At 40.4% G+C, this 23,913-nt stretch overlaps 2 protein-coding genes across 2 annotated transcripts in view; one reads left to right on the top strand and one right to left on the bottom strand.

Annotated features, from left to right (window-relative positions):
- Positions 1 to 4,758: 4,758 nt before the first annotated feature.
- Positions 4,759 to 6,638, top strand: mchr1a (melanin-concentrating hormone receptor 1a). Its single transcript, XM_026303209.1, has 2 exons — positions 4,759 to 4,807; positions 5,620 to 6,638. The coding sequence occupies exons 1-2, from the start codon at positions 4,759 to 4,761 to the stop codon at positions 6,636 to 6,638; spliced, it is 1,068 nt and encodes a 355-aa protein (XP_026158994.1).
- Positions 6,639 to 12,135: 5,497 nt separating this feature from the next.
- The window catches only part of usp43a (ubiquitin specific peptidase 43a), a 112,191-nt gene continuing 100,413 nt past the window's right edge, over positions 12,136 to 23,913 (bottom strand). Inside the window, exons 15-16 of the mRNA XM_026303761.2 lie at positions 17,957 to 18,118; positions 12,136 to 17,825 (exon numbers count right to left, since the gene is read on the bottom strand). Of these exons, the coding sequence (XP_026159546.1) occupies positions 16,657 to 17,825; positions 17,957 to 18,118 (1,331 nt within the window). The 3' untranslated portion in view covers positions 12,136 to 16,656. The remainder of the gene's footprint in view (positions 17,826 to 17,956; positions 18,119 to 23,913) is intronic.

The following is a 23,913-nucleotide window of genomic DNA, read 5'->3' as shown; positions in this document are numbered from 1 at the left end:
GCCAGCTTTGTCAGATCCTTCACTGACTGTAGTAAGGAGAATAATCTTAAATCATAAACGTCCTCCCACAGTCCAAAGACATGCAGATTACGGTGATTGGTGACTCTAACTTGCCCATAGTTGTGAGTCGTGACATGTTGCTTGTCTCTGTGTAATAGACTGTCCAGGGTGTAATCTGGCTCTGACCCTGTGTCGGCTGTTTGGTCCCATTTCCCCCATGAGCTTCTACAGGATAAGCAGCAGAGATAATGATTGGATAAACAAACTGCACAGCTATTGTAGTGTGTCATCCATTTCATGCTGTAGTCTGCAGAATCTTTTATACCCATCTTTTTTTATATTTTTTGAATTTCTGTATATTTATTGTCACAGTAGACAACTCGACTATTATAGTGTGCAAAATACTACTAGTATCATAGGCCTATGACTGACTGTGGATATTGTGAAGAGAAAGAGAAAATAGAAATACTGTTGATCCATTCAGTGACGCTCACTCATGTGTCACAGGGGTATAAAGAACTGAGACCATCTGATATCACTGTAGGGTAAACCAAGAAAAACAAGGTATTGTGAGGTATCATTTTTCCTGTTGTTTTTCCTCTAATCTCACCGTCAGACTCAGCAGCACAGCCACACCAGCTCAGGGTGCACTTGAAATTTTACTGGCCAGCAGCAGTAGAGCACTAATTTTAATGTTTTATTCCAGTGCATTGTGCCATTTTCAGTGGAAGGTATTTTGAATTACTATCTTACCACCGACCCTTTACTTTACACAGCTTTTAGTCAATTTTAGCTTATTTGTTAGGTCTTCCTATGCACATAGTGCATGGCACCTCTCTAATGCACCAGGAAAAAACCTGTATGACGCCTGCTCAGTATATTGTTGGTTTGTGTGGAAAATTGAATACTAAGCAATCAGGTGTCCAATGAATCAACCCCCGCTGTTTGTTTTGTCTCTGCTGGATAGATACAAAGGATTTTTTGTGCCATGAATTATTTTTTTAAATTGTCAATAAGTTAAAACACAGCTTCCCAAATTTCCTCCTATTTTTGCTCATGTGCTTTTTTATGATTACATCCAACTGGAGCCTGGATTAATTGTTTACAGCAGATGCAATTGCAAGTTGTCCACTTTAACAGATGCAATGGCCACTTCAGTTGCTAGTGAATTTCCAAATTGTATAATGGCTAAGTCATTGCAGGTTTCCACATAGATCTGAGGGAATGATGGCACTGAAGAATGCAGATTAATTGCAGACCTTGTTTTCCTCCCCTGTGTGCTTATTACACGCTTGCTAGAAGCAACGTTTTTAAAAGAAATGGACAAATGTTTTAATTTCTGTTTATTCTTGGTCTGATTTGGGACTGGAGCACATAATGACTCCAGAAAACATGCAGGGCTATTTTACTGTGAGTGGGAGTCACATGACAACATGTCCAATTCTTGTCATTTCAAAGTAATCGTAATTACAGGTTTCCAACTTGTAAGAAGCATTCTTGTCAACATCCAAGTTGTAATTATGACTGGGAAAATCGTATTTTTCTTTTTCCCAAGATCTATCCATTGTTTCATAGCAACTGCATCATTTACAGAAGACAATAAGATGTGAAAATGCATCAAATGTGTATGAAAATCTAATTTTGTCAGTGTTATCATGATTATCTTTAGGACCTGAGTGCAGACATACAACGAGAGAGATTCAAGTGTGAAGTATTTCGATGGCTGAAACTAATTGCCAAACAAAACCAGCAGGCAAAATCCAAATGAGTCCTCACAGTGAAGAGTAAAACCCAGAACAGAAATAAAAACAAGAAACCTGAAAACCTGGATCAGGAGACCTAAATCCACCAAGAGCATCCTTATCAACATGGTGCATATCTGATGATAAAGAGGTAATGTAACAGGCACATTTACATACTCAAACATACTCAGAGCAACAAATGAGAAACAGGTGTTATGAATTGAAGGTATGGCGGCCATGACTTTCAAAACAAAACACGATTCCCTGTCTAGAGCCAGTGTTTGGATGGTCCAGCCTTGAGAGCCGAGAGGAAAGTGAAACTACTCCAGGTCCTCTCAAAAGGGCAGCCCTGGGCAAAAATACGACGCCATTCCTGTGGTCAATCTTGGCCATGGACAATCAGTTGAGGCCATTCAGGACAAAGGCCCTGGTGACATGCAGGAACAAAAAGCTTGGACCATTCAGAAAGGCGATCTCTGTGGTGTGCATGAACAAGAAGCTTGGACTGTTTGAGAGGCGACCTTGGCGGTGGGCAGGCAGAAGTGTGCAGGCAACTGAGGTATGGATGGAGGCTTAGGTGCTGGTGGTGGTGTTTTCTCAAAGACTTTGACTTGGGTGGCGAGGTAGCTGGGACATGAGGAGACTCAGGTGCTCGTGTTGCACAGAACTGGGCAGAGGTTGACCTCCTCAGGATCATTCTCCTGATCTGAGTGATAAGCATAAAGCTACTCAGTACCTCAGCCAAAAGCCTCCTCACTCCTCCTGGCCTTAATAGCTTGGGACTTTTCAATTTGGTGTTAAAACAATCCTGAAGTATCTTTATGTACATAACTATAGGTCTCCTCCTACTCTTCACACTGAGCCTGAATGATTCCCATCAGAAAGTCACTACTCTGTAAACAATGAGAGACAAACTGCACAACTTTCATTCTGTGCAAAAACATACCCAAGTTTGTCTCAGACTTCTGTTGTCCCACTAAACTAATTCAAGTTGGTGCTGTATCTTTTGCAGTTGAGGTGTGTGTAAGACAAATTTGTCACTTTTTGGAAAGTAATATTTGACATCCAATCAAGTGTTACATAAAATAAGAGGGAACCTGGATTAACAAAATTATATACAATCTCTACTGTTTAATTACATTTGCTTTCATGCCTTGAAGAATAAAAGTCCACCATAAATAAAATAACATTCAGTTAAAAATGGTTTTGTAATTACTGTAACTCTCTCTATATAGTGGATGTCACTGTTAGTGAAGTATGTCATTCTTCCATTAGAGCTAACTTGCCTTCACACACACAAAGGATTCTACAGTAATGATGCACACATCAAGTGTACGATACAGCATTAATCTTTGTAATTTTACTTCAATGACATGATCACTGATTATTGTTCACTCTCTTATAATATGACCAATAATCTCAGAAGAGGGAAAGAGAAAGTAGATAATGCCTGCCTGTAGGCATTAGAGATTATAAAAAGGTCACACAGTCTCAGGCAGTCATTTATCACCAGAGCCTCAATAGAGCCTCTAAAACAAAGCATTATGTTGTTGTGGTTTCTGACTGAAAAAATCCTGAGAGTGTGACGCATGCTCTTTTGATGTGAGAAAGATTGCCTGGAAAAAAAATAAATATTTGCATGAACAAGACTGTGAACTTAGACATGTTTTAGTTTTCCAACTCCACTGATGAATAAAAGGTGGAGGATCATAACACAAACAATGCCATTTTTAGTGTAGTCTGCCAGAGCAATGGATGAAGTCACATGCTTTTCTAGATACAGGCTACATAACAAACCTACTTAAAAGTGTTTAATAGGTGAGTATATTAATGTACAGTGTATAGTTTAACATCAGGATGTTGTTGCCTCAGTTATTTATCAGCTTAAACATTTTCTGTTGTTTACAATTAACCAGCATGCATTTGTGCTGCTATCACACTGACTAACCTTAACCATAACCAAAATTTGTGCAACCATAATCTTTAAGTTAAAGCCTTAAGTTAAAACAAATCATCACTCAAATGGAATAATTTATCTTAAGAGGTCCTGTTTGTTGTCCCCAAAGAGAAATGTGACTGTGCACACACACACACACACACACACACACACACACACACACACATATACACACACGCAGTATATTTTCGTCTTCTTTACCTTCATCCAACAAATCCCACGTTTTCATAATAGACTCTGTCACCGTATTAATTGCGCTGATTTGCCAAACCATGCATTATAAAAGTGCATACACGCCTTGGGCTTCCATTTAAGATCCACAAACCTGGTCATGGTCACATCGGATTTGTATGAGGCGTGAGAGGACTCCAGATGAGGGACACTGGGACCATCTAGTGGTTTGCTGTGGGATAACAACCTGTTTGCGACTTTTCGCTTGATTTGAAGATGAAGTGATGGATTAATTTGTGGTAAAGTGGGAACACTTGTTGCTCATAAGCCTGTGAACTCGCCACGGCTACAGCCAGCCAAGACACGGTGCGTTATAGCGCCATTTAATGGCAAAAAGTATTGGAACAGCAGGAATAAATAAACATCTTCTGCCTCCTTTCGTTCATATTTTACTGCTATGTTTCATAATTATTGTTCTTCAACCTTGTAATAAAATAACACAATAAAACAATCTGGAACAAGTATGTGCAGTGAAGCTTTGCGCACACAAACTTGCATTTTGAATGGAAAGAAAATCAGCTATATTTCATCCTCTGTTCTGATTTGTCGTAAGGTTCTTTTTCTAGCGCGGTCGCAGCTCCACAGAGAGCAGAGAGCGTCACTGAGTTGGATGCTCACACAGGCTCTTCAGTCACTGACCAAGGAGCCGCTTTGTAATGACTGAAGGCGCAGAGCGCACTGGTCTGCTCATACTGGAGCAAAATTACGCTGCTAAGGATTTAACTGTTTAGGTTCTCTGGATTCACTCCTACAGACTAAGACTTTTTGGGTGTAGGCTGCTTGAGATGCATCTTGGTAATACTTATTGATGTACTTTGGATTTTGCCAATGGATTTCTTTAACGATTCAAATTTTTCCTTCGGGGAGACTACAGCAGGTGGGTTGATCAGCCAGCGCAGCAGTTATGTAATCCAGTGAGACCAACATCGGTTTACAATTTGTTTAGAAGCATCAATATTGGCTCTCAGCATTAAATCAACATAACGCAACTATTTCCTCTGTCTCACAAAGTAATTCTCTGTCCTTATATAGTTATCAGTCTTTTTAATTAGCTTTTATAATCTGTTGCACAAATTCGGGCTTGAGTTCCCTCAACAGCTTTTTAGCGAGTAGTATAAGGTAAGTAATAAATATATATCACTGGTATATATAAATACCTATAAAACACTACATAATTTACATTTTCCACTGTTAAAAACTGTTATTTATATACACTTATACATACTATGAAGTCACTGACTGATTCTTTACGATGTTTTTGTCACATAAATATCTTTGATGTCATATTTCTTGTTTTTGTGTTGTTAAAAGAGGCAATTCTCTCTCTCTCTCTCTCTCTCTCTCACACACACACACACACACACACACACACACACACACAAAGCAATAATTTCTCACTGAAATTATCTAACAGTCTAAAATCAATAAGAAGACATTGACAAGTGCTGGATGCAGTGTCAGACAAAAGCACTGACTATAATAATTATCTGACAGACCAGTGCTGTTGTTATTATTGTATTGTATTATTGTTATTATTCTACTTCACTGTACATTGTGACATTGTGACTGTATTACACACTGTACATATTGATGCAGTGTAAGATTTTATATCATACACCGTGATTATAATATGTGGTACTTCTAAGCATTTCTATTTCAGCTGCTGCTCTCTTCTCTTCTTGTCTCTAGCTGAAGATGGTTCTCTTCATTACAGTGCCATCCTCCCTGTCATCTTTGGCATCGTCTGCTTTCTGGGCATCATGGGGAACTGTATTGTCATTTACACGATCATGAAGAAGACCAAGTGTCGTGCTAAGCAAACTGTTCCAGACATCTTTATCTTAAATTTGTCATTTGTTGATCTCCTGTTTCTACTTGGGATGCCATTCCTCATCCACCAACTGTTGGGCAATGGTACTTGGCATTTTGGAGCCTCGATGTGTACGGTCATCACCGCGCTGGACTCCAACAGTCAGATCGTGAGCACATACATCCTCACGGCAATGACACTGGACCGTTATTTGGCTACTGTTCATCCCATCCGCTTCAACTACATCCGCAGGCCCTGTGTGGCCATGCTGGTTATTGGCCTGGTGTGGAGTATGTCTTTACTCACCATCATCCCTGTGTGGTTGTATGCAGGCCTTATGCCTCTCTCAGATGGTCTGGTGGCCTGTGCTCTCCTCTTGCCTGACCCAGTCACTGACACATACTGGTTTACACTTTACCAGTTCTTCTTGGCCTTTGCTGTGCCATTAGTTATCATCTGTCTGGTGTTCTTCAAGATACTCCAACACATGTTCACCAGTGTGGCACCACTGCCTCCACGCAGTTTGAGGGTTCGCACGAAGAAGGTGACACGGATGGCAGTGGCCATCTGCCTGGCTTTCTTCATCTGCTGGGCTCCTTACTACATCCTCCAGTTGGTCCACCTAGGGGTGCAGAAGCCAAGTGTGGCTTTCTCCTATGCCTACAACATAGCCATTAGTATGGGTTACACTAACAGTTGTATCAATCCATTTCTCTACATCACCCTCAGTGAGACCTTTAAGAGGCAGTTTCTCAGAGCTGTCTGCCCAGTTAATAGAAAGATCCGCGTGAACCCGAGCACCACTGAAGGCGGCAGCGTGAGCGTGAGAATGGTACCTGAAGGAGCTCAGCGGGAGCCGGCCTCTGAGGAAATGGTACCACACAATGTGGACCCATAGTGAATAAGGAACAGCAGATAAGATTAAAGATCTTTTATCTGTGAAAAATGGGAGGCTCACAGTCTGGTCAAAAGGCCTATCTGTTATATCTCTTCAAATTCTCACAATGTATTCTTTTAATAAAAAGTATAAAACTTGATTTTTCAGGAGAAATGTAAGGAGGACAGAGTACTAACACATGACAGCCCACGATGCAACAGCTCAGTCATTTTTAGTGACAGGTTCAAATTGCTGAGTCCTGCCACAGGATCTCAAGTAGCTGATCAGGAGTTAGCAGACCCAGGCCTTTAGGAATAAGCAGTAAAATCTTCAAATCAGACACGAGTAAAGGGCTTGTTGGGAAGGGATTATTGTAATGCAGTCGGCTATCTTAAGATGTGTTAGATGTATGGTGGCAGCCTTTTGTATCAGGAGATAAAAGCATGGATGATCTATGGATGAAAAGAATGTGCCCATTTTGGTTAAATAACTCAGTTGGACAAAGCAGGATTGCACAGTGCCAGAACTAACACCTTGGTTTAAGACAGTTTTTTAAATATGCACAGTAAGATAAAAACACCCAGACTAGATGAGATATTGCTAGGACTGCAAGAAGATATATTTATCACTATTTCTGATTCTGAGACATTCAATTGCAGGGAAATATTAAAAATCTAGTTCTGAATTCATGATTGCAGTGGTGCCAGGATTCACTGGGACATACTAAACTGTACTCAGACTGAATATAAAGCAAAACTAATGGATTTTGCAGCCAATGTATAAGACTGTATGGACATTTGGTGCTCACTAACAACATGTACTGAGTGCACATGTTCCTCCAGGCTGCCTCCTGTCAGCTCACTCTTTACTAATAAAATAGATTGATACAGCACGGGTATAGGGGAAACATTTTCCACCTGTGCTGAAATCCAGTGGTGTGAAAAAGTGTTGGCCCTCTTCCTGATTTCTTATGTTTTTGCATGTTTGTCACACTTTAATGTTTCAGATCATCAAACAAATTTAAATATTAGTCAAAGATAACTCAAGTAAACGCATCATGCAGTTTTTAAATGAAACTACATGGCCCTGTGTGTAAAAGTGTTTGACCCCTAAACCTAATAACTGGTTGGGCCACCCTTAGCAGCAACAACTGCAATCAAGCGTTTGTGATAACTTGCAATGAGTCTGTTACAGCACTGTGGAGGAATTTTGGCCCACACATCTTTGCAGAATTGGTGTAATTCATCCACATTGGAGGGTTTTTGAGCATGAACCACCTTTTTAAAGTCATGCTACAGCATCTCAATCGGATTCAGGTCAGGGCTTTGACTAGGCCACTCCAAAGTCTTCATTTTGTTTGTCTTCAGCCATTCAGAGGTGGACTTGCTGGTGTGTTTTGGATCATTGTCCTGCTGCAGAACCCAAGTTTGCTTCAGCTTGAGGTCACAAACAGATGACTGGACATTCTCCTTCAGGATTTTTTGGTAGACAGCAGAATTCATGGTTCCATTTATCACAGCAAGTCTTCTAGGTCCTGAAGCAGCAAAACAGCCCCAGACCATCACACTACCACCACCATATTTTACTGCTGGTATGATGTTCTTTTTCTGAAATGCAGTGTTACTTTTACACCAGACTTTCCAAAAAGTTCAACTTTTGTCTCGTCAGTCCACAAAGTATTTTCTCAAAAGTCTTGGGGAGTCTTGTTTTCTGGCAAAACTGAGACAAGCCTCTATGTTCTTTTTGCTCAGCAGCGGTTTTCGTCTTGGAACTCTGCCATGCAGACCATTTTTGCCCAGTGTCTTTCTTGTGGTGGAGTCATGAACAGTGACCTTAACTGAGGCAAGTGAGGCCTGCAGTTCTTTGGATGTTGTTGGGTCTTTTGTGACCTCTTGGATGAGTCGTCGCTGCGCTCTTGGGGTAATTTTGGTTGGCCGGCCACTCCTGGGAAGGTTCTCCACTGTTCTCCACTGTTCCATGTTTTCACCATTTGTAGATAATGGCTCTCACTGTGGTTCGCTGCAGTCCCAAAGCTTTAGGAATGGCTTTATAACTTTAGAAATGGCTTTATAACCTTTTCCAGACTGATAGATCTCAGTTACTTTCTTTCTCATTTGTTTTTGAATTTCTTTGTATCTTGGCGTGATGTCTAGCTTTTGAGGATCTTTTGGTCTACTTCACTTTGTCAGGCAGGTCCTATTTAAGTGATTTCTTGATTGTGAACAGGTGTGGCAGTAATCAGGCCTGGGTGTGGCTAGAGGAATTGAACTCAGATGTGATTAACAGTTAAGTTATGTTTTAACGGGGGGGGGCAAACACTTTTTAACACAGGGCCATGTAGTTTTGGATTTGAACCTTCATTTAAAAACTGTATGATGTGTTTACTTGAATTATCTTTGACTAATATTTAAATTTATTTGATGATCTGAAAAAAATTAGAAATCAGGAAGGGGGTCAACAGTTTTTCACACCACTGTATCTACAATTCATCATGCCAACTAGAGTGAATCCACATCTTTTTGTGTCCACTCAAATCTGTCCATTGGCTTTGCTTTATGTTCAGTCTGAGCATATCTTCTGTCATATCAATGCTTGAATTGAAATTCCTCTTTTCAACCTTTTCTTCCACCAGGTCAAAATGTTTAAAAATAATAACTACACAGCACTACACAACACCACGAGATCATAGCTGGCATGGTATATGTGAGTGAAAAGAAATAACTGCTGCTCAGGGTGTCGATACAAAATTAAAAGTCATAGTGAGTGTTATGTTATGAACACACACATGAACTGACACATCAAGAGACTGTGTAGGACATAAAGTACAGAAAATACAAAAGATTTAACTTGTGACTTCACGATATATTATCACTGTCTGCAGTCATTATACCTCAAGGCTTCAGCTGTGCAATGAAGAAGCATAACCCAGTCCAAAACAGAACTGTACTGTTGCATTGAGGAGGGAGATGTATGAAATGAGCTGTGACCTTTAGGAACATTCAATGTTTATTACTGAAAATGTATATTTTATTCTAGCTTGTTTTTTTTTTTTTTTCTTTGCTGAAGAGTGAAGACGATGAAGAGTGAAACTGGAGAAGATGTCTTGGAGGACAAGTTGTTATTATGCAACAAATTAACAGCACAGTTTTGAACAGTTATGCTACAATATGCCATAGACCTCACCTATTCTTTTGGAAAAAAGATTATAGCATAAGTAAATGCCATGACTACACCCATTATCCCGCTCTGAAAGGCAGCTTCAAATCCAGGAGGATTAATTTAAACAAATCCACGCACAGTCAGTTGTCTTTCCGTTTAACAGCAAAACAAAAGGCTTACAGATGTACAGACAGAGATGTGGTGTGTTTTGCTTTTTTGTTTCCAAAAGCTTTTGACATTCATCACGTTATGATTCTGCTTATTCACTTTGTATCTCTTACCAGGATATCTCCAGAAGTTGTTCCATGACACCTGCTATGAGAAGTAATTGGTGGATCTAATAGCATCAATTGCCAAATTATAAAGCTCTCACTTCCATTCAACACAAGCAATTTTGGAAAAGTCATCATATTGAAGCAAAGCTTAAAATGAACTTAAAATATGTCAGCGAATGTCATTTTTACAAGTGTAAAGAATAGAAAAGTCCAAAGGTTGCAGTGTTTCCTCCTGAGGAAACTCTTGAATAAGTAAAATAGTCAAGCTGTGAACATTGGTATCATTTTCATGTGTATTTAACATTTTCAGTGTCTATTCAGTTTGAAATTCAGAGCCAAGGTTGTAAATAAAAGGCTGTGATCTGAATGGGCTAAAATGTGAAATCTATAAAATTGTGTCATTTTGTTTATTAGATATTATTAATGTTGTTGTAAAATTATTTTGGTATGTTCAGTCATGATGGTGACACTATATACTGGGATGGGTCATTCATGTTGATATAATATATTAAACTCAGGGTTTTTCAACCTTTACTGATGTTTGACCAGGTTTTGAAGCCAGAAATAAGATTGGTCAAGCTAAATAAAGTACTTTGAAACTACTGTACACTGAAATCATGTAGTTTTAGGGTCCCAGCACCAAGGATGAGAAACTCTGGCGTAACTGTTGCTCTTGTCTATTATTAAGCAAAAGAGAGAAAAAAGCTTCATGTCAAAACATAAAACCTTTCTGAATAGATGACAAACCAGTAGGCTGTGAGTCTGTCTATACTGTTGTGAACATTGATAACTTAATAAATCAATATGACTACGGTAATGGTGTATTTAAAATAAGTATGAAACTGGAAATTATCGTATTGTGGTTGTTTTTGTCTGCCTTGTGAGTTCACACAAATAAAAATCTTATAGAACTCATTGTGACTGATCCTGGAGTCAAAAACACACAGAAGTGATTATTCTGCCAGAGCATTGGATTAACATAGATTGAATTAACATCGAAATGCTTTGAAAAGTAATGTCTAAAACACATCAGTATAATCTAATACTTATTGCTGCCTTCCTGAATGAATTACTAGTACTATCCAACAAAAGTTGTGGATGCTGTTTCCATGAACATGTACACTCTGCTGGAGTAGATGGATCATACTGTTGTAACACGTTACTTTTCCCAGCTCTGCTGTAACTAAAAATAGGCCTACCCTGCAAAACTAAGACCACCCTCCAACAAAGCTTTTTAGCCCTTTTCATGAAAGCTGACTCTTTCCCTTTTACAGTTTCCATCACAACATGAGCATAATTCCCCACAAACCACAGCATTAATAAAGGCCTCTCTTCCATGCTGAAAGCTATAGATGTTGTTGTTGACAATAGAGAGTTGTGGGTGTGTCTACAGAATTTGCAAAGTAAGGTCATCCTCTTTTGTAGTGATAATTCCTTTAGAGCTGCTTGGAAGAGACACTATTCAGTTGATATGTGCCTATCATTCCTCCACCCATTCCTGTTTGTTGTTTAGTTATCCCTGGGTGGCCTTTTAGAGATAAACACACTAAATGGTTTTTTTGCAGTAAGCTGCAAGCCTGACATAGTCAGGCCATAGTCATAAATAGTATTTTTATTTATTGTATTGAAAAATAAAGCCTGACAAAACATGCAGAACTTCACATGTGGGTGTGTTTCAGAGCTGTCTCTCGACATAGAGTATGTGGACATTTCAATTCACCTGAGCCTTTTCTGCAACATTTACGGCTGACCTCTGCAGACGCCTCAGGACTAAGTTGGTGCAGGATCACTTGGCTGTCACTCCACCACTCAGAATCAAGTAGTTTTAAAAACACTACACTACATACATTCTTGGATGTAGTGAAAGAGGACACGAGGATAGTTGGTGTGGGTGAGGAGGATACAGAGGATAGGGTTAAATGGAGGCAGATGAGTCACTGTGGCGACCCCTTGAAGGGAGCAGCCGAAAGGAAAAGAAGAAGAAGGCTCCTGAAATAGATCCCTCAAAATATTCCTGAACTGACCCTGTGATTATTTTGCACATTTTCAATCAATATTCTAGAAACTGTTAAGTGAAGGCCATAGTCATAAATAGCATTTTTATTTAATGTATTGAAAAATAAAGCAACATCCCATCATGTACAGGAGACTGCACAGCATATTTGTTAAACTCCTATGCAAAACATGGATTACAATGAATTTGAGTTTAGTTGGCTATCTTGGGATCTCAATCCCAAAATCCAAAGCGCCACACAGCTTGAATGTCAATAATAATTCACTCCTCCTCTCTCGCTTTCCCATAAACACTATTCTGTCTGTGTATATCAACGCATATATACACATAATTATTTTTATAAAATGTAGAAAAATTGCATATAAAAACATCTTTAACCACATTTTACGAATATCATGTTAACAGAAGTGCTCAGTTTGGCAGAGTAAACATTGTGTATATGTGGCCATATGTGTGTTTAGCCATGAAAAGAAAAACAGACATATAAATTCATAATACAATACAGACTTTGTGCCCTTATTTAAACTCTATCCCCTCTTAAAACACAGCATTGATCTCTAAGGTAATAAGTAATCTACTGCTTTGTCTTCCATGACAATGAAGATACAATGTAGTTTATTTCAATCTGCTAGAAATGAGAGACACAGAAGTTTAACCCGGTGTTTTGTACCAGATATTGGTAGTAGCTCTAAGGTCAACGTACAGAAAAAGATGGACATGACTGGTTCTGTCCAGCATATGCAATGACTTATACCCCAGGTAACATTTTCTGCTCTATTATACTGATAATAAAGGTCCTCAGCTGCAGCCGCTGCACAAAACCATTCAACAAGTTTCAAATATATCGTAGCTCTGAGCCTTGTGTCACTGATTTATCTTGCTTTTGGGAAAAAGTGTTTTTGGACACATTTTCAATGTAGACAAAGCCTTAGGGTAGTCATAGTTAGTTTTAGTACATTAGCACATTTAGTTTGACACAAATCTGTGATTTTTGTCAGTTGAGGGAAGCTTGGCTATTATGAGCACAAATCTCCAGCTGAAGTGTGCTATTTTAAAAATTCAAGGATGAATGAATGAAATGATGAACTTCACAGAGAAAACTAGTTATAAAACTGTGTAGGTCGATTGTATATTTTAGTGTTAAGTATTTATTTGAAAAACTGTTGTGCTTCAGTTTTTTTATGCATTTTGTTAAAAAATATGTTTTAACAGCTTCTTAAGAGACAAAACTTGTGCAAAGAGCCATCAGGAACATTCACAACTACTATTGCTTAGTCACTCAAAAGTGACAACGTAGGACAAAAATGTTGGTAAAAATAGATGTGGTTTATTTTCTTGCAAGGATTGTTTTTGAGTTTAGCTGTGTACACAGACACAGTATATCACACAATACATTGTTTTACTAGTTGACTTTCTGCACAAACATTTTGTATTCATTTGCCTTATAAATATAAAGATTCCTTTTCAATAAAAGCATAAAAATCTAAATTGTAATGTTCCAGTGTACCATGAACCAAAGCCATGACTAATTAGGACTAATTACTTGCTAAATAGTTCTTTTTTGGGGTTTGGGACATTAAAACCAATTAGAAATATTATTATATACTAAAAATAGTTATTCTCTTCTGCAGAGTGATTCAAAGTGCATGACATGTAATCTAAATTAAACAATGACGCTATCCAGGCACCTTTTTAAGAAAACATACAGGAGTGGGAGGAAATTCAAACAATGAGTAGGAGAATTCAACAGGCCCCTTCTCTTCATTGATTACTTTTTGGACAATTCTTGTTGTTCAATTGGTAAAATTTAACACAATAAAATTAAAGCAAGGAGTATGACTAGACTGGAAAAATAACACAGATATTTAGTGTAGCAGAGCAAGTTCAGCTCATAATAACTTGCTAACATAAAAAAAACAGCAGCTTGTGTCCTTGGCATAAACATGGGACAAGGTTAATTGTTCAATATTTGAATTAAACGATAATCATCTCCATAGAAAACTGGCTTCCATAATACAGTATGTTTTTTTATATTAACACAGGTGCTGCTTGGTAATAATAAAAATGAAGTGGTGTGTGAGGTGAACTGTGATCCTGCTTTGTTCCCATCAAGTATTATCTGTGGTTTCATAACAAGTTTTAAACAAAACTGAGCATGTGCTTCGAATCATGTTCTTACACATCATATGTGTTTGTCTACTTTTTCATAATTGGTGATCAACTTCAAATTTGGACTGCTTTGGATTTCAACTTCAGCTTCTAGTATATGTTGACACATTGATGCAAAGCTCCACACTGAGCTTCATAAAAAGTGAGGTCTTATATGTGTAGATTCTCACTAGACATCACTGGGAAATTTCTGTTCACATGTCAATATCTAAACGTCACCGCAGTAGCAAATAAGACAATCCAGCTGGCTTATTCTTCATAGTACAATGACAATTTGAAGCAGACTTGTGACCACTGAATTAATGGAGTGTCTGAGAGTAGCCAGGAAATGCCAGGAGGCCAGAAAAATTAAATTAACTCTTTCTTTCCACCAGTTATGTGCTGTATCCCCAGTGGATCTGTGTGACGTGGTGCAGTGACTAAAAGCAGATGAGCATCATTCTACTTTGCAGCGTGTGAGTAATCATTTGAAGATGAAGCAAGTTACAGAAAATAAAAAGGTCCCATGGTTCAATCAAGAAATTGATTTATCATGAAAAGGAAAACTTTCAAAAGGATTCATAAAGGAACTGCAAAGTAAATTTGAGTTCTGACTGAATAATAAGGGACATTTACAATATATCAAACTGAAATACAATCAACATTGTTCCATCCAATTTCCTTTTTATGCATGCATTTACTGTAATGACAAGATTATTCTGTTTTTTGTCCATAACAACTAAATTATTTGAGGATGTGAACATGTGTGGCACATTTCAGTGTGGTCGAGCTCTGGGCAGCGAGAGTGGATCTTATCTGTGGTGGAATGAATGAGAGCTGGATATCAGATTACAAGCTGGCACCCTGCTCATTCCTCCATACGCTCAATGGTGCACACCAAAAATTCTTAAATATTACCTGGGTATTCAGTACACTTCTGTGTTTTTGGGCTTACAGACCATGACTACTCGAGCTGGGTTGACTGACCTCCTTTTGGCTACCTGCATACATATACGGGATGAAATAAAAATTTCTAGACTTTCCAAATCATAATGTAGTCTTTGGTTAAAAACAGTAATTTGTTGGGTTTGCGATGCTCAGACATGCTTTAGACCAATTCTCAGACAGCTACAGTCATTAATGTTAGCTTACAGTAAACAATGCATACTGTACATAAAAAGACTGTTTTGTGTTTGTTTCAGTTTCTATGTTGTGTTTCAGTTTATTCTATATTTCTTGGGTTGTTCATTTTTGTGGTTATTTATTTCTCTACCTAAATGATTATATATAGTCAATATTTGCAGTGAAACTTCAAAAGTTGAACATGAGGGAATGTCAGAGTCAGATAAAAAATTTCTCACAGTCAAAGACCAAGGTCTAATATTCTACAGCTTCCAATTTGGGCACATAATGTTACAGAAGAGGTGAAAGTTTTCCACTAAACACAGATTCAATGGAGCTGAAGAGCTCACAGCCATATTCAACATTTGGTGTTTGTGTCAGGAAATCATAAACTGAGGAAAATAAAGTGATTAGAAGAACAAAAACCAAAACAAAACAACTGTAAATATGTTCTAAGGGTGGATACTGCAGTAGTATTACATTGTCAAGTAGACAAATGTATTTTTAAAACTCCCTTCTATCAAAGGGAGTTTAGTCAGATTCAGCTATAAAGTGCTATTTTACAATTAGGAATCATAGCCTTGTATTGTTGGGATTCATAGTCTTGGCCACATAGTAATTAAGAATCTCAGGACAGTGACTGTACAAAACACCACTCATTAATTATTACAGTTAGAGGTCCTACTCTTGCATGTTTAAAAAAGAATGATCAACAGGGGGACTGACTCAGAGGTGGCAAATGAGTGTTTTATGAAAATACCGCTTTGAGTTCCACCCCACCATGAGCCTTAAATAAACATTACAAAGAATCTGCAGCCCTACAGCACCACCAATAACCACACAGACACATAACATTCGTATTAATGAACACAATCGGTTTGTCTTGATTGTTAGAAGAAGCACAGGAATTTCAAAATGAAGTGATCGATTCCAAAAATCACACTAAAGTAATAAGAAACAAATGCAGATATTATGTTTGTATGTGCATCAAGGAGTTCATGCTTCCAGTACTAAACAAACAAAGTCATTGGTCTAAACTGCATATTACTTGCTCAGGCACTTGTTTTAAGTAAAAAAACAGAACAGAAATGGACTCCTTCTGAAATTCTTCATTCTGCTCTTTATATCCCAGCATTAAAACACCTTCTTTTGCTCCTTGCATCTGAACTACGTGGTGCAAACCACTTGAGCTAGTTCATTTTCGGTGAACAATAACAAGTATCACTGTGAACTGAGCTCTATTGCTTTGATCTCAGAGACTATTCACTACCGATCAGGTAAAAGGCTCTGTACTTTTGTGTGGATGCATTACGCCAATACATCAGAAGCTGGACTCAGGGACTGCCCTTTTGCGCCCTAGTGAGGTTGTGCTGTAACGAGTCCTCTGAAGGGTCCCGTAAGATGGTTTGTCCATTGTCAGACTGCGTGACGGCACAGGGGCCGTAGACATCCCATTGCGATGCAAAGATGCTGTCCTGCGCATGCTCTGCTCTGCCTTGGTAGGGATGTTGGAGGAGCTTTGGGAGCGTTTGATGTCACCTGTGCTTCGTCCCACCTTCCCGTTTGCCAGATCATCGCCCAGATGACCTGAGCCGTTAGACTTGCCTCCTTCCACCCCAGTCCTGCCTCCTGCTGCTCCATTGGATAGTGACAACCTTGAGAGGGCCCTTCTACTTCCTTCCTCATCTCCTCCTGTCCTTGACTCACTGTCCTTGGACTTCCTAGAGTCCTTATCCTTCTTCAAGAAGTTACCTTTAAAGAAGGACAGCAGCCCCTCATGGCTCTTGGGGATTTCTCCTTTCTTAGCCTTAGAGTTTCCTTCATATGCACCTTGACGTTCTCTATCAGCCCTTTCACCTTTTTGTCTTCTCAGGGTCCCATCATGAAGACTAGTTGTGCTGTAACTAGGCTGAACTCCAGCACTGGAACTCCTTCTTATATCAGTATCCTGGGAAGCTTTTGAGGAGCTCTGCTTTCTGGCCTCTTTCCGTCTGGTAAGAGTGTTACTGCTTGAGCTGCTGCTGATATTTGACGCGTTCTCGTCTCTTGTCCCACCACCCTTGCTTCGTCTTAGGAATGCTGTCTTATCTGATGGCCTCCTCTGGCCCTCTGGGAAGTGTGGAGACTCGAGTGACTGCTCTTCTCCTGCTTTACCCATACAACCTATACTCCCTACACTGGAAGAACGGACATTGGCAGCAGCCTGGCCCTCAGCAGCCTCCTTTGTGCTGCGTGGTTCATTCATCAATGTTACTATTGGGTCCTTTGTGCACCGGGGCCGCCGGCCAGATTCCAAGTACTGCACCAACTCCACAGGGGCAGGATCTTGGACCGGTGGAGGAACTGGATCAGGTTTTCGTCTGTCCTTTGAACCTAAAGACCACCGCAGGGGAAACACCTTGCCCAGGGTGTCCTTCTTCTTGCTGGGGGTTCTCATGCTCATGCTGCGCCCCTGAAGACCCCTTACAAATGGTCTGCTCTCAAAACCACCTAAGAATTATGTAGAAAGTGAAGTGTTTTTATTTTTTCATTTAAATGCAAGACCTTTACACAGAATAAGTCATTAAGAAATAAATAAACCACCGAAATGATTAAGATATATCCTGGGTGTGGCCTCTTACCTCTTTCCTCTTTAGAACCATTGTCAAGGAAGACCGGAGACTCTGGAGAGTCGGGTAAGGAAGAGGGACATGTGGTGAAGGATCGAGAAACCAGACTGCCTCTCTTACTGTCCCCTGTCAGCCGGATTAGCCAGTGGTCTGACAGTGATGAACTTGTGGAGCCTGTGAGACACACGGAGAGAGGAGACAAATCATAGCAGAATTAAAAACCTGAGAGAACCTGAAAGATCTGGCTCTGATATCCAAACTCAAAATGAATTTTGCACAACCACAAACATACAGTAAGATGATTATTCTAGTTCCAATCTAGTTTCTGCATCAACAACAATGGGGAAGAGTGTAGACGCTCTTCTGCTTGCTCCTGCTTCTGCCAGTTTTACTTTGCTTTTATTTCTTTTCATTTCATTTATTCTTACCCAATGATTCTATAATACACTTTTTAACATTATTTTACCCCTTTTTTAACTGCACTTGGAGTTTTAGTGAGGATTTTATTTTTCTTTTTGATCAACCTTCCATGACCATGCCTCCGTTCTCTGAGGACGATTACAGCAAACTCTACAGAAAATTACTATGCTGGAAACTAAGGTGCAAAGGTTAGAGATGAACGTGGAGATAAATGGACTATTTGGGAAAGAGGACACTACTCTACCACTCTATCATAGTAGCAGACAAGAGCATGCTAGTATACAGCTAACTAGAATTAACAAGACCGAGCAACAGGAGGGTTGTGTCCGGGTAAATAAAACTACTGGTATCAGTCCTCCCTGGAACGCTCTCGGAGCAAAGCCAAAGACTAAATCACTTCCCTCTGACATGAGAGGACAAGCAACAGACAGAACTCAGCGCCCAGAGATCTGTGATGCGACAGGCTGGCCAGCGTTATCATCCTCCTCAACTCCTGTGCAGAGGAAAGCACAGCCATGGATAACAACTAAAGGGAAAAAGAGCAACAAAACTCCTAGGGAACCAACTGTACAGCTACAAAATAGACTCGCTCCACTACTGCAGGACCCTGGATCGTCATCTGAGCTCTCAGCAGTGATAAATTTATGAGTTTCTTTACAAATAAAATCACAACTATTAGAGATAAAATTCAGCAGATGCTTCTGTAACCCAGTGATAAAAAGAAATAGATAAAAACTAGTAAACACAAGTTCATTAGAACATTAGTATTAGTAAATAGTGTTAAAATATGGTAAAAACCTGTGAAGTAGCTGCATTGTGTTTTAGCAACATTATGAGCAACCAATGATGTTATTTAGTGTGTGATCTCATATTAACCAATAAGGTTAATTGTCCCGCCCTTGAGCCGGAACATCCGGTTTTGCGTGCCTTACGTGGTGTCAGACATTTACGAGCTTCATGCGGTCGAGACACACCGAGCCGGAGAATTTAGTGGACGGAAAAATTGAGCTGAAGGAAGGCTGTGAGCCAACCGAAGCTTGGAACCTACACCATTGTCTGTCTAGAACGTATTTGCCTTGCACTGGTCAGGTTTTTTTTTGTGTGTTTGGATCCAAATTGAAACTACGCGGCACAGCGAAGGATGGACATCTCTCCAGTACTGGATGGCGAGCCCAGCCCAAGGACAAGAACACAGTGGTAGCTAATGACTAACCAGGTTACCGGACATTGGACTGAGAATACTTAACTGACTCTATCAAAAAGAAAAACAACAAAGGGACTGAATTTAGTAATTTTTTTATTTTTTTTTGTTTACATGCGCGCTAACTCATGAGTGTTATTTTTGTTGAATGTTGGAATTTTATGTCAATTGAAATGACAACAGTAAAAGTCACAGTTATCCCCTCTGTGTGTTGACTGTTCCATTGCAGTTGCTCACCTTTCGGCTCCCACGAACCTAGATAAATCTGATTGGGCCCACAATCATTTCCTGGTATTGGGTTTATTGGGAAAACTAATTAGAAACACCATAGCACCCAGTTAAAGAGCATAACAGACATTGAGTACACGCTGTCAAAAGCGGTTACAAATAGTGGCGAGCCAGCCAGGAGCCTGGAGTAACTGCGGTGGAGCAACATTTACACACTGAAGAACTGTGGACACCTTGTTAGAATGGATTTTGTTGAAAAATTCGGTGTTAAAATACCGAATGCTGTGATCGTTAGCGGCATCACCGGATCAGAGAAAGATGAGGAGGTTTTTCAGTACTTACAGCAGTATGGTTCTGTAAGTAGGATACTGACCATTGAGGATGACTCGTCGGAGTACAACAACAGTCAGATTGTAGAGTTTAACTCCGGTGTAGCTGTTCAGACATTAGCGCCCACATTGCCTTACCTCTTCCCGTCCAGTGAAAACCCTGATCTTAAATATTGTGTTAGAGCCTTAACAGATGTTTACACACAAACTGTAGGGGGCAGTGTAACTGACACTTACCTTACCGAACTGAAGGGTTTAGCCAAGTTAAGTGGGAAGGGTTTTGAGGATGTGCTGCGGGAGGTCATGTCAAAAATAGAGAAGTCCATTGGGGCTGTTGAGGCAGCTGAACTCAATCCAGTTCCTGAAGCAGAAACTGCTGAATTTACTGAGCCGCTCACAGAGCCTACACAAAGTACAGTTTCCCCTCCGCACCCAGCTCATGCACCTCAACCTCCTAAACTCGTGCAGATTCCACTTGCAAGTGCTATAAGACCAAATCAGAATCCCCTCACTTTGGGTCCAATTGATCTTAACCCACCAGACATTCAACGAATAGTTGTTGAGCATGTTGTTAGAAGTGGAGAAAGGCTTTCTAATGTTCATTCCCCACTGAAGCTGAAACCCTTTTCTGGGAAGATTCCCAGGTCCTACAATGAAGCAGATTATGAGACTTGGCGTTCTCATGTTGAGCTAATGATAGGGGACCCTTCGCTTTCTGACTTGGAAAAAACTCGGAAGATCCTTGAGAGTCTTCTTGCTCCAGCTTCAGACGTGGTTAGACCGCTTGGGCCCGACGCAACACCTTCTAATTATCTGAGCCTGTTGGACTCTGCTTATGACACTGTGGACGATGGTGAGGAACTGCTTGTACGATTTATGAACACTCTACAAAACCCTGGGGAGAAACCCTCTGCTTACCTGCATCGCCTGCAAGTGGCGTTGAACCTTACTGTCCGTAGAGGTGGTATCGAGCACCATGAAATGAACCAACAGCTCCTTAAGCAGTTTTGCAGGGGCTGTTGGGATGAAAATTTGTTAACAGAGCTCCAGTTGGAGTTGAAGAAAAATGATCCACCCACATTTGCAGAATTATTGCTCCTTATTCGCACTGCAGAAAACCGCCACGAAATAAAAACCACAAGAATGAGAAAACATTTTGTTGCCACAAATCAGAAAGCAGTCTCACATGAACAGACTACCACCGAAACCAATAAAAGTCAAACAGATCCAGAATCACACAGCCTAAATGAGTTAAAAAAACAGGTAGCTGACTTAAAAAGCCAATTGGCTGCAGTCCTGAAACAAGTGAAACCAAGCACACCTAAGAAAAACCTGCCAAAGAAAAGTGAAGCTATAAAACCTGACCATGCAAACCCTGAAGTTAGCTTACCTTCATACGGTCATCCTACTACAAGGCCGAAGCCTTGGTATTGTTTCCGCTGTGGAGAGGATGGGCACATTGTTGCCACCTGTGAGGCAGAGCCAAACCCCGAACTTGTGGCAGCCAAACGTAAAGAACTAAGAGTGCGCCAGCAGATATGGGAGAGACAGCATAGCAGCACTTTCCCTTTAAACTAAAACCAGCCTCTGTTGTGGGACAAACAGGGGCAACAGCTGAGCCAACCCGTCTCGCTGAGTCTAAGCCTAGTGTGCCTATCAGAAAGCGTGCCATGTTAAAGGCACATACTAAAACTGACAGTTTTAGACTACCTCAAGGATTGATTGGTACTAAAAGTACTGCACAAGTTCAGATTAATGGCGAATCTGTGCACTGTTTATTAGATACTGGCTCCCAAGTAACTACAGTTCCTCAGTCGTTCTATCAACATCATCTGTCCGCTCAAGAGATAAAACCACTTTTTGAGCTGCTAGAGGTTGAGGGAGCCAATGGTCAATCTGTACCCTACTTGGGCTACATCGAGATGGATGTAGTTTTTCCTAAAGATTTCCTAGGCCTCGAAGCTGAAGTGCAGACACTTGCTTTAGTTGTTCCTGACATACGCGCACCTTCCCAATCACTAGTTTTGATTGGGACCAATACACTCGATGTACTTTATGAGCTTTATAGTCAAGCATGCTCTGAAGTGCAGCCAAATACAGCACATGGCTATAGGGCAGTGTTAAAAGTTCTTGAGTTGAGGCACAGGCAGTCCAAAGACAGTAACCTTGGCTTAGTAACCATACACAGCAAAGAACCCCAGTTAGTACCAGCAGGCCACACTGTTGTCCTTGAAAGTTCTGTAGCTGTTGCAGCCAATAATACTGAGAAATCTGTCCTCTTAGAACACCCTTCTGTGTCAGTTTTACCTGGTGGTATCCTAGTAAAGCCATGTCTTGTAGACTTACCTGAAAGATCACCTTATCTGGTACCAGTCGTATTGACAAATGAATCGGAGAAATCAGTGCATTTCAGCGAGTTCTTTCACAAGAACATTCAGTGAGACCGCAGGCACCTCATGTCAGCCAAGAGCCCAGCTTGAATTACAACTTTGACACTTCTCCAATTAGCTCTGAATGGAAAGAGCGCATAACCCAAAAACTCAACAGCATGTCAGAGGTTTTTGCGCAAACTGATCTAGACTTTGGCAGAACAGATCAAGTGAAACATCAGATCAAAATGTCAGACGAAACTCCTTTCAAGCACAAGGCACGTCCCATACACCCAAATGACTTGGAAGCCGTCCGTAAGCATCTACAAGAGCTCCAACAAGCAGGTGTGATCAGAGAATCCTCTTCTCCCTTTTCTTCGCCCATTGTCGTCGTACGGAAAAAAAATGGTGAAGTCCGCCTCTGTATAGACTACAGAAAGCTTAACCTGCAGACTGTAAAAGATGCTTATGCTCTCCCCAACTTGGAGGAAACGTTTTCCACCCTGAACGGATCGCAGTGGTTTTCCGTCCTCGATTTGAAATCAGGCTACTACCAGATCGAGGTAGAGGAGCTGGACAAACCAAAGACCGCATTCGTATGTCCTATCGGCTTCTGGGAATTCAACAGAATGCCACAAGGCATCACAAACGCCCCAAGCACATTCCAGCGCCTTATGGAAAAATGTATGGGGGACATGAACCTTAAAGAAGTGCTTGTGTTTCTTGATGATATTATCGTGTTCTCCAAAACGCCTGAAGAACATGAGTCCCGCTTAATGAAAGTTCTTAATCGCTTAAGAGAATACGGATTAAAACTCTCCCCCACGAAATGTACATTTTTCCAGACTTCTGTCAGATATCTCGGGCACATAGTATCTCACAAGGGGGTAGAGACCGACCCTGAGAAAGTGAAAGCCCTAAGCACCTGGCCTGTACCCTGTGACCTCAAACAACTCCGTTCATTCTTAGGCTTCTCAGGGTACTACAGGCGATTTATTAAGGACTATTCAAGTATTGTCAAGCCCCTCACCGACTTAACTGCAGGCTATCCACCTTTACGCAAAAGTGCAAAGCTTAAAGCCAAGCCTGTCAAGTATCATGACCCCAGAACACCATTTGGTGACCGATGGACTTCCTCATGTGATGATGCTTTCAAAGCAATAATTGAAAAGCTCAGTACGGCACCTGTCCTGGGTTTTGCTGACCCTAAGTTGCCATACACGCTCCACACTGACGCCAGCACTACAGGGCTAGGAGCTGCACTCTATCAAATCCAAGATGGCCAGACTAGGGTTATAGCTTATGCAAGCCGGGGTTTGTCCAAAAGCGAGTCCCGTTACCCCGCCCATATATTAGAAGTTTTAGCTCTAAAGTGGGCAGTGACGGAGAAATTTGCTGATTATTTATATGGAAACCAGTTTA

This window comes from Mastacembelus armatus, chromosome 1 (assembly GCF_900324485.2).
Source record: "Mastacembelus armatus chromosome 1, fMasArm1.2, whole genome shotgun sequence".
NCBI classification, from domain to species: Eukaryota; Metazoa; Chordata; class Actinopteri; order Synbranchiformes; family Mastacembelidae; genus Mastacembelus; species Mastacembelus armatus.
This window is presented reverse-complemented; position numbering and strand designations above follow the sequence as displayed.